General features: G+C 37.9%; 1 protein-coding gene across 1 annotated transcript; it reads right to left on the bottom strand.

The window, feature by feature from the left end:
- Positions 1-9,409: 9,409 nt before the first annotated feature.
- Positions 9,410-11,447, bottom strand: LOC122314308 (protein BASIC PENTACYSTEINE2-like). Its single transcript, XM_043129809.1, has 2 exons — positions 11,261-11,447; positions 9,410-10,550 (listed from the first exon to the last, which is right to left on the bottom strand). Exon 2 carries the CDS (start codon positions 10,543-10,545, stop codon positions 9,703-9,705), a length of 843 nt encoding a protein of 280 aa, XP_042985743.1. The 5' UTR covers positions 10,546-10,550; positions 11,261-11,447; the 3' UTR covers positions 9,410-9,702.
- Positions 11,448-12,011: the final 564 nt, after the last annotated feature.

Below are 12,011 nucleotides of genomic sequence, written 5' to 3'. Positions count from 1 at the left end.
TAAGCTTTGATCACACTGATTATAAAGGCCCTCGAAAAGCTCTTTGAAATTGGCTTTCCTTAAAGAACTTTTTTGAAACACTATATGGCCTTGAGTCTATACATCCATAGCAGAAGTACATTCCCACAGGGCATGAGTTGTGGATTCCTGTTCCCTGTAGCAGATGGGGCATATAGAGGAGGCTACTATCTTCTTCTTAGATAGGTTGAGCATGGTTGGGAGAGATTCTAGGCAAGCCCTCCAAATGAAAATATTAGTTGCATTAGGGATCTGCAGCTTCCAACACCCTATCCAAACTTCCTTGTTCTGCATCCCTCTAGAGGATTGACCCTTGAGTTGTTCCATGGACTCTTTCTGCAAATGATAGGTAGACTTGACTGAGAAAGATCCATCTTTGGTGCCCAACCAAATGAGTCTATCATTGGCACCAGAAAAACTGATAGGAATTCTTTGAATTAAAGAAGCTGTATCAGGCCCAAGAACAGCTGTGATTAATCTCTATCCCATTGTTTAGTCTCATTATTAATGAGTCTTGCCACCACTTCATTCTCAGGAAATAGATGGACAAGGCTTTGGATTTTGTAACTAGAAGCTTGGGGCAACCATCTATCCTTCCAAATTTTGGTTCTTAGACCATTACCTATGCGCCATAGGGACCATTTTTCAACCAAACCTCTTGCAGCCTGAATGCTTCTCCATATGAAAGATGGTTTAGAACCCAACTTGGCTTGAAAGAAATCCACATGTGGGAAGTATTTTAGCTTGAGGACTTGAGCAGTTATAGAGTTAGGATATTGAATAAGTCTCCACCCTTACTTGGCCAGTAGAGCCAAATTAAAACTCTCAAGGTCTCTAAAACCCAGGCCTCCTATAGTTTTCGATCTTTCCATCTGTCCCCAAGACACCCAATGCACATTTTTTTCATTTTGAAGATTGCCTCACAAGAACTGGTTCATAACTTTGTTGATCTCACTTAGAAGGGATTTGGGAAGTTTAAAAACTCCCATGTAGTAGGTAGGGAGGGCTTGAACCACTGCCTTGAGAAGAATTTCCTTCCCTGCCTGGGATAGAAATTTGTTTTTCCAGTTACTGACTTTTCCCCTGATTCTATCTAGGATGCCCTTGAAAGCAGCATATTTAGATCTGCCTATGAGATTTGGGAGACCCAGATACTTTTCATAACAAGAGGAGGATCTTGTTTGAGCAAGACTCAAGATGTACTCTTTAGTTGCTAGTCTTGTATTAGGACTGAAAAAAATCGAGGTTTTAGACTTGTTGAGCTTCTGACCTAAGGCCTCTTCATAGAGATTTAGAATAACCTAGATGGAAGCCCATTCTCTTGCATTAGCTCGATAGAATAGAAGACTATCATCAGCAAACAAAAGGTGGTTGATGCTAAGCCTCCCCCTGCAGATAGGAAAACCCTAGATGAACTTGGTGGTTTCAGCATGGTTCAGAAGACTGCTAAGGACCTCCGCTACCAAAATGAAAAGGTAGGGGGAAAGGGCGTCCTCTTGTCTAATCCCTCTTGATGGAGAGAAATTGCCTTGAGGTCTCCCATTAATAAGAGTGGAGTAGGAGACTGTAGTTACACACTGCATGGTCAAATTTATCCATCTTCTGTTGAACCCCATCTTAGCCATGACCTTTTCCAAAAACTCCCACTCCACCCTATCGTAGGCCTTGCTCATGTCTAGTTTTATGGCCATATAACCTTGTTGCCCTTTGCCTTTGATGGACATGGAGTGCAGAGTTTCAAAAGCCACAATAACATTATCCTGAATCATCCTCCCCTGAATAAAAGCACTTTGAGTGGGAGCAATGATCGAAGGAAGGATCAACTTCAGCCTATTTGAAAGAGTTTTAGAGACCACTTTGTAAATGACATTACAAGGAGATATAGGTCTGAAATCAATAACAGTTTGGGGGTTTTTAACTTTCGGGATTAAAACAATGTAGGTTTCATTTATGTGTGAAATGTCCCCATCCTCATTTAAAATATCCAACAATGCTTTAGTGACCTCTTCTCCTACAACATCCCAGTGAGATTGGTAAAATAATGCAGGAAAACCATCTGGACCAGGGGCACCCATGGGGTTCATTTGGAAAAGGACAGACTTTACCTCTTCAGCTGTGAACTGTTTGGTCAAGTTGGAGTTCATCTCACTATTAACTCGCTGATGTACTTGGTTCAGACAGTCATCAATACTATTTGGAGTTGCTGAAGAAAACAACTCCTGGAAATAATTGGTAAACATAGAGGAAATCTCACCCTATCAGTTGTGGTAAGACCATCATTTCTTACAAGCTTCTGAATGCTATTATTTTTCCTCCTCTGATTAGCGCACTTGTGGAAGTATTTTGAGTTCCTATCCCCGTCTTTAAGCCACAACTGTTTAGCTCTCTGTTTCCATTTTAGATTTTCTTCTTCAAGGGTTTTATCAATCTCCTTCTGAAGAGCCTTAACTTCAGCTGTTCTTGAACCAGTATTAGAGCCTTGCATTTCCAGGAGCCTGTTCAATTGAGCTTGGATATCCCTTTTATGTTTCCATAAGGTTGAGCTCTAGTTTTTTAGGGAGGCCTTACATCTGTTAAGCTTCCTCAAGACTGAGTTAATATTATAAGCTTGTTGAGAATCCTGATGGGACCAGCAGGATTTAATAATGCTGTTACATGCTTCATGAAGATTCCATCCTGCCTCAAATTTGAATATCTTCTCTCTTGTAGGCACTAAATACAGCTCCCTCCTCCCTCTTTTGTTTGCAGATATCAATAAAGGGCAGTGGTCAGATGTTTGGGCGGCAAGAACACTAAAGCTGTTCTCATTAAACATACTAGTCCATAGTATGTTTCCCAATGCTCGATCCAGTCTTTCTTTAGTGAAAAGTGTTCCCACTCTATTATTGCACCAAGTGAATTCGGATCCTACAAAGCCTAGGTCACTCAAACCACACCATTCCATGGATATTCTAAAAGCTTCCATCTGAGAGTAAGGTCTGTTAGCTCCTCCAACCTTTTCATGATTATGCAAGATTTCATTGAAGTCTCCAAAGCACAGCCACGGTATGTTCTCTGTAGGTCTGATCAATTTCAATAGGTTCCAACTATCCCCCTTTCTAGCCGATTCAGGGAAACCATAAAAGCTAGTGAGAAGGATCTGTTGACATTCTTTTGCTAACCTGAGTACCATAGAGATATGGTTTTATGAATAGTTTTCTAATATTAGATCCAAAGTATCATTCCAAAGAAAAGCTAACTCGCCACTAGGACCTCTACTGTCCACCACAAAGCTGTTCTCAAAATGCAACATGTTCCTCACTACCTCGACCCTTTTCCTACCACATTTGGTCTCCATAAGGAAAATAAAATGGGGGCACTTTGTCCTCACAAGGAGGTCTAGTTCTCGAACTGTACGAGGGTTCCCAAGCCCCCTACAGTTCCATCTAAGGCCTATCATGGCTGTGGGTGGGGCTGCCCAGCAGCCTCCACCAGCTTAAGATTGGAACTGTTTTCATATGTGTCATTAGTATCCTTAGCTTTTTTCGCAGGTTTTGATGAGTCTAGTTGAGAGGTCATACCTCTTTTCTTGCTTCCTCTGCCTTTAGAGACCGTGTCCCTAGGATTAGATAGTGTTACCTCCCTGGCCTTTCTTTTCCATGTTGTCCCTTTTTGCCTAGTCACCACCCCCAGATTACTTGGCATTGCCAATTCTTTGTTGACATTGGCTTGGAACATCTCCCTTCCCAAGTCTGATGGAGATTTACAAAGGTCATAATGATGCATCTGGTAAGAGGTAATTTCTTCCTTCTTAGCTAAGATTGGTAACTTAATGGGTCGGTGGATTGGAGTATAAGCCTCAGTCATAGGATCTATAAGTGATACAGTTTTTTGGGTATACTCAATTTTGGAGTTAGCAATTCCCTCCTTAGATTGAGGGTCAGGTGAGGTCCTAGATACCTCTTCTCCCTCCTTATTGCCAGCATTTGGTTCACATTCATTAGCCTTAGAAGCCTCATGTTTCTGCTTACTCTGTTGGTTCTGAGAGCCAGGGTTGCCCCCATACAGTCGACTGTCAAAGATCTTTGAATTCATCGGTTGAGCCCTGAGCCAGGGGCCATATTGCAAAGTTTTAGTTCCATCCTCAAGAGAATGTACCCTCTGTTGATTGCAGTTTTTTTCTTTATGAGCAATGATGCCACAAGGAAAGCAGTAGGCCTAAAGTCTCTCGTACTTTATGGAAACCCAATGTTTCATGTTATTCACTTCCACCCATTTTCCACGTAAAAGTGGTTTGTGTAGGTCTACTGCCACTCTTATCCTCATACTCTTGCCCCAAGCAGCACCATCCGAATCAGCATCCACCCTAATAACATGACCCATCGATGAGCCCACATTTCTGCCTACCTCCTATGTCATTGCTCCCCATGGCAAGCCGTGCAACTGTACCCAGAATGGTTCAAATTGGAAACGGATTGCGCTTAGAGATACATTTTCATCAACCTCTAGGAAGGACACCAAGTTTCGATAAAAAAACCAAGGGCGACCTCCTAAGACTTTTTCTTTGTCTCCAAGAAATTGGAATTCGATGAGGAACTGGAAGTCCCCTAACTCTTTAAATTTTACCCAACCCTCCAATCTCCAAACTTGTGACATGGTAACTCTGAATGCTTCGTTACTTAAACCTCTTTCCGTCATCACTCCCCCTACAATGCAGTGTTTTCTACGTAAGCTGCCTTCCTCTGACCTAACAGTAGAGATTTTTAAAACTTTACTTTCTGACGAAGACAGGTTTAGTCTTTCCCATCTCTTAGCAAGATCTTTTTCCTCCATTGCGGCTAACAAGCGAGGAGAAACAGAAAAAGCCTATGAAAGGACGAAACTCCCGCCAAGAGAGACGACACCACCCTGTAAGGATAGGGGGACTATACCTTACTCTGTCTCAGTCTCGAGGGAGAATGAGAGGGAGAAGGACCAACAGCTTCAACTTTTGGGCTTCACATAAGTTTTATTTAAACAGAAGAACAAGTTTCCCAATTATTCATATAACTTGATGCCTAAACACTCTTTTCAAAAGCCCATTTCTTGGAGCGTGATATGCGGTAAGGATGGTCCTAGTTCTACAAGCAACATCTTTTTCAATGCCCATGAATAATTATATGGCACAATGGAAAACAGGCTTCACCTCATTAATTGTCATTTTAAATGCTATTAATTAGTCGTTTTTAAACTAGAGAAACTAATATTCACATAGATATAAGTATGAATAAAAATGCAGAAGAAGAGGCACATGATAGTATGGGATAGTTGTGATAGTTATCAAAACAAGAAGAAAAAAAATAGGACTATATAAGGATGCATTATGCAAACTAAATAAAGAAAAAAAGCAAGTTATACGAGTTTGATTAAAGATAAATTGTACTTTAGGGATTCTTCCATTTCAAAATAAATTACTTTTCTTTCATCTTGTTGAATAGTTTTTTATACATTTGGGAGATGGAGGTTTCAAACTCCTTATCTCCATTTTGGAGGTTGTGAGTTATGCCAATCAGGTCATAGGCCTTTAGCTCATCTTGTTGAATAGTTCAACTCTTCAATTCACATATCATATCTGAAAGATACCACATATTAAGCATATCCCGGTGTTCTTCTATAAAAAAAAACATCAATTATACTTTAGGTATTCTTCCATTCGAAAATAAATTACTTTTCTTTCATCTTGTTGAATAGTTCAACACTGTAATTCATACCATGTCTTAACATGGCAACAACGACAGATATACCACATATTTATTTTTGTGCTTCACATACTCACCTAGGGGTATATCAAATATCTCCTCCACAAAATTTGTAAGACCACATGCAAGATGTATATGCTTGTGCACCTCTGGGATTAGTTGGGACATTGTTCTTGGACACCGGTGCTGTAACATACGAACCTAGAATTTAGGATAACTCATTTAGAATTATTTAGTTATGTTCTGTTTATATTTATTGCTTTTATTAATTACTTATTTATTTATCTTCAGATGCTTATAATTATCTATTTGTTAAATAAGATAATGAACCAGATTAATTAATTTTTTTAAGGTGGTTTCCTTTTATCTTGTATTTTCTGTTATTATCTGATAGGTTTAAAAATTTTTGAAAAGATTCTAAGATCAAAACCAAATCAGATCTAGCTAATCCCCTGAAAACTCTAGCTAATCTCCTGAAAACTCTAGCTAATCTCCTAAAAACTCATGTAAAACCCTTTCCCTCACCTTTATAAAATCTCACCAGACCCTCAGAATAATGTTTCAGAAATTTTAGTTGACAAAGAGGGAAAAGAAAAGGATAGCACTCGTACAGCCCCTTCTTTTCTTTTACCCAGCCACCTCATCAGAGCATCTTCAGATCTGCACAGACATTGCCAGTCAACCACTTAGTTGAACACCCCACTATCTGGTAAGCCACTACAGTCTGCCACCTTTTTCTCTCTCTCTTGTCACACATTACCTTTCCTTAGCAAGCCTTAGATCCCATCGCTGGCCTGCTTTCTCCAGCAAATGATTATTTGCTTTGTTCATATCCTCTTATTTCTTTTACTTTACTAAAAAGCACATGCAAGTTTTGGTTATTACACAAATGCCCTTCAACCCACTGCACCTAACCTTTCCGTAAACTGCCTCATAAAGAAACTTTTGGTGAAGTTACCTCTTTACCCTCTAGTAACTAGGCAGACTTTATATTTTAAACCTGATCATATATGTGGGCTATTTTTTTTCCTTGTGGGCTGGGCTTGAGGTTTATCAGACATGTTTCATTAATATGGACTTTTGTTTTAAATTGGGCTTGATTCTAGTATATTTCAGAAACTTGTTTTAATTGATAAGTGAGTTGATTTCTTGTGGGCTTGATTATTTTATTGGGCTGGTTGTATTTACAGAAACTGTTCTAGTAACCTTAAATGTTCTCTGTAATTGGGGCTGTGCTGAAACTTAAATCAGACCAAAGTTTCACTTAAATAAATATATTAGTCTTAGACTCATTCTTTTATACAATATATTGAAGGGCTTTTAAGCATACTTTAAAGAATTCTTTTATATTGTTTCAGCTTATTATCATAGTTCATATTCCAATTAATCTTTAACTAGTTTTTATAAAATTATTAAGTTATGTGTTTGCACAAAATATTAAGTATCATTATATGAGTTTTGGAATAATATTAGCTTATTAACCTTTATTTGAATATTTATTAGATTATCTATATGGTAAGATTTTAAGTAATTAGATTGCTACGACACGTTTTCTAGAAATATTAGTAACGTCTAGTGCCTCGTATAGGTCACGAGCTACGACGTGAGATTTCAGAAGCAGCGCTAAGAGGTAAATAATATGGTCATATAAATGTATGTGTAATGTAAATATTATAATTGGGTATGATAATATGATATGGTTTTGGATGGTTATCTACGTTGCGCTAAGAGCCAAGTCAAGGTTAGATCGCTTTCATGAACTTCTATGAATTATGATGATTTACATGAAAGTAAGCCTATATATATGTTATGTTTTTATGGGTTGTTGATTGATGGATTGAATGTTACTAAAATCACATGGAAGCCATGATATGATCATATAATAATTTAAGATAGGTATTCTATGAATTAAAATAGCCAGATCATGCATGCTTCATTCATGTAGTGCTTAGACCATGTATGCCATGTATTGTTCATGCAATAACTTAAGTCAAGCATGCCATGTGATAAATAACCAGATCATGTATGCCATATTCATGTAGTTTTGAGATCATGCATGCCATGAAATGTCATAAAATGATTAAATCATGTTAGGCCATGTCATGCTATGCTATACCATGTACAAGAATATATCATGTTATGCCATGCCATGTACAAGAATATGCCATGCTAGAAAAGTCTATGAAGTCTAAGAAAATTATCATGCATTAAGAAAGATAAACATTTTAGGGTAGCACGGACCCAAGCGTGTTTACCATAGTCATGCTAAGACGGTACCACGGACTTAAGCGTGGTTACCACAAGTTAAGTGAAACACGGACTCAGTTTCACGGACTCAAGCGTGTTTCACTCCATGTCATGCAAGTTAAGTGAACATGGACCCAAGCATGTTTTACTTCATGTCAAGCAAAATAAGTGAAACACGGACCCAAGCGTGTTTCACTCCATGTCAAGCAAGATAAGTGAAACACGGACTCAACCGTGTTTCACTCCACGTCAAGCAAGATAAGTGAAACACGTGGAGTGAAACACGGACTCAAGCGTGTTTCACTTCATGTTATGCAAGTTAAGTGAAATACAGACTCAAGCGTGTTTCACTACATGACAAATTATGTGGTGCCATGGATTCAAGCGTGGTTCACCATGAAATAAGTACAATTCAAGATAAACAAGTTACTCATGCATTCACGCTTCATGTTGCCATGATCATGAATGTTTCCGTTCATGTTAATCCATGAATGTTATATGAAAGTTACGATAAGGCTTTAAAAATCAATTTTATGCTAAGCTAGATAGTATTTTACGGTATGATGTATTATTTACTGAGTATTCGACTCATTTTTGTTGTTTGTCTTTTTGTTTTCTTCTATGTTGATTGCCACAGATGGTGATTATGATGATGCAGAGCTGGATGGCCAGGAGTAGATTTAGTATAAGGACTTAGAGATGAATAAGTGTCTTTTACACAAGGATTAAGTTTCTTTTATGTCATTTCAATAACTAGTCTTGTTTAAGACTAGCTCATGTTTTGCTTTATTCAGTCTTAAGTTTCAAGACTATTTATATCCTTTCAATTAAGTTTCTTTTAATAAATGCTCATGTTTGTTAGTAACGTCTCTATCCTACGGGAACGGGGTGTTACAGGTGCCAATAAAAAAAACACATGCAAGACTTATATGAAACACAGGCAGATGCTCATACACATCAAGCCCGTTAGGAACTTGCCCACCCGACACACCATCCCAGTGGTATCAATGTAGACATGATACCACCATTGGAATTAGTCAAAATAGACATGATCATTGTTGGGAATAAGGAGGGCGAAAGCATAAATTCTACTCTAGTTTAAAATTTTCTTTTTCATCCTGTAAAAATCAAGGTAATGAAGAATATAACCTAATAGTTCTAACCCCATGTATAACGGGTAAATTAGCTGCAAAATATATATATTTTCTAGAAGTATTAATCAATTGCTCATGCATTTGGCACCACTGACAAGTGACATGCAGCATTGAGCCACCAGAATCACATATTCCCTTAACAAGAAGTTGTGCACATTTGCATGCAGAGAAAAGAAATGAGGAAACAAGTTTTTTTTTTTTTTTATGGAGTAGCATAGCGTGCCATAAAGATTAAGAGAAAATTATGTGATAGCTAACCTTTCACAAAATCAATTGACAGCTGAAAAGATATTATATAAAAGTAATGGTCCAACAAATGACAACTCTTGAATAAATCCTGGTGGCCAAAGTTTACAGGTCGCCTTAAGCACATAAGCAGAAACAAAACAAGTCAAAAAGAAAAAATGGAACCCAGACCAGATGCCTGAATTTTGCGAATGCTTCAGTGACACTGAAAACTCATGGACTACATAGTAACAGGCAGATATCTGCAAAAGGCCACATATATATACACATATGAAAGCAGACCTAATGCAATGTAAATCCCACTAATGGCACCATCCAACTTATCTGATAGTGACGAACTTGTTGGTACCATGTCTTGCCCAGTGAGTCCTCAGATCAATTGGGTTAGAAAAATTATAACCGTCAGCTGCTAGTTTCTCCAACACCTTCTTAAATGCACCCTGGCTCATTTTACGGCCAGCAATCCTGGCACCACGCCTTTTGGTACTCATTGGCAAGGGATACATAGACACATTTGTGGTACAACAAGCCGATTGCCAACCACCACAGCCCCATCGATAACATTGTTGGGGGGTTCCAGTACATGAGCAAACTGGAATAGGAATACCCGAGATGTCCATATCAATCCCATTTATAACAACATCCATATTCTTTTTCACTGGCTTGACACGCTGAACCGAAGGATTGTTATTATCCCTTGGCTTCCTAGGCTTTTTTGCTCTTGGTGTTTTTGGGGCACCTCCACTCTGCCTTTTCTTCATTTGGCCATCCTCACTTTTAACAAGAGGCTCTTCAATTTTAACCATTCTCTCATCCATTGATGGATCCTGTGGTTGTAAAATCTGTAAGGAGTGAGCTCCAGAAGTTTCTGGGAGAACGCCATAGTTAGGATTAGCAGGTAACATATTGAGAAACTTATCTCTCTGGTTTGCCCAACTGTCTCTCACATAGTTCATGGGGACAGGAGCTTCTGAAACAACACAATCCCGGGGATGAAAGGTTCCATTTGCTGTGTTAACCATAATGCTATTGGGATCACGACCGGGAAGAAAATGTTTTGTGTCACGGTCTGCCATGGTTGACATGAGCTGCAGACCAAGATGCCCTTTAAAGGACGGCTCATAGTAACCCCAATTGCGCATGTTCAATGCGTCATCATCCATGAGAACTACATATGGAGCAAAAAAAGCAACAATGATTCAAACTTCGCTACGTTTGCATTTCACCCATTATCAACATTTGAAAAAGAGATAACAGGGCCCATCGAAACCCCATCGGGACCATAAAAACATAAACGAGAAGAAAGAAACTAGAAAACAAAAGTCGATAAAACACATCATGGATTCTAATATGAGAAATCTGACAGATCCTCAGGAAGCATCGAATGGGTATTCCCATCAGTTACGAACATCAACCGCTAATTGGATGCAGAGAAATGGAGGCAAAGAACGGGGGAAAATGTTTGAGTCCTTTCTCTTACGCTGTATTCATAAAAAAAAAAAAAAATGGAGATCTCAAATCAACCGAGCCAAATCCTAAAATCGGGATAGGTGAGATGTGATTTGCCGTTGAAATTCATTCCATTTCCCACATTTTCTCAGCAACCAAACGTGGCTGATACAGATATAAACAAAGTAGATCTCTATATTCCCAATTTATATAAATTTTAACAAAAAGGTGAAAATCAAATCTGATGCGGAAAAGGTCTAGATCTTAGCAATATGAGGATCAAATACTCTAGTCACAATTTAAGCTTCAAGCAAATATGAAAGGTAAGAAAAATAAGGAAGCAAATAGCAGGTTTAGTAGGGGAAGGACCCATATATTCAAATCTAGAAGAGAGAGAGAGAGAGAAGAGAGAGGAGAGAGAAAACTTACTTGGTTGGGTGTAAACGGCTCTTTAAGGTTTGCCCCTTCTGGAGAGAGGAGAGAGGAGAGAGAAATGAAGAGAGACAGAGAAAGAGAAAGAGAAAGAGAAAGACAGGGGAGAGAGAGAGAGAGCGCAGGAACGTGAGAGAGAGAAAGAGAGACCTAACAATGTGGTATCTATCGACATATATTTTTTGTCAAATATACAAAATATCAAGGAAAACTCCAATATTGGAAGCGGTAAAGGTGGGTGCGGGGGCGAGGACCGGTAGGGTGTATAACGTATTCCAAACTCCGAAGTGACAACAAAAAGCCTTGAAATTCTTCTCTCTTTTTGTTCAATTTGGAGGTGCCACTTTCTTCCTTTTCATTATTCCTTTTTTTAAAAATTCTTCCTCCTTTTATAATTTGCTAAATTGCACGATTTAGATTTTTTAAAAATGAAAGAACTATTAGCACAATTTTTTTTTATAAAAATAATTTTATAAATTCATATGATTTTATGTGATAAGCTAAAGGCTGATTTAGTTACATAAAATCAAATAATCTTATCTGATCTCATATAATCATTATAAATTTTTTAAATTCTTATACAAAATATAATAAACTATTTAAATTTTTCAAATTTAAAAATAAAATTATTATTAAAAAATTATATTATAACAATATTTTATTTAACTTTTGATAAAACATTTTCTTTCATCTAAATTGTGTAACCAAACAAGACTTTAGCATTTTTATTATAACAATATTTTACAAT

Source organism: Carya illinoinensis, chromosome 6 (assembly GCF_018687715.1).
Source record: "Carya illinoinensis cultivar Pawnee chromosome 6, C.illinoinensisPawnee_v1, whole genome shotgun sequence".
Taxonomy (NCBI): Eukaryota; Viridiplantae; Streptophyta; class Magnoliopsida; order Fagales; family Juglandaceae; genus Carya; species Carya illinoinensis.
The sequence above is the reverse complement of the archived record's forward strand: the minus strand, read 5'-3'. Positions and strand labels throughout refer to the sequence as shown.

What these genes read in the sequence shown, in the direction of transcription:
- LOC122314308 (XM_043129809.1), bottom strand. Translation starts at nt 10,545, where the DNA reads ATGGATGATGACGCATTGAACATGCGCAATTGGGGTTACTATGAGCCG.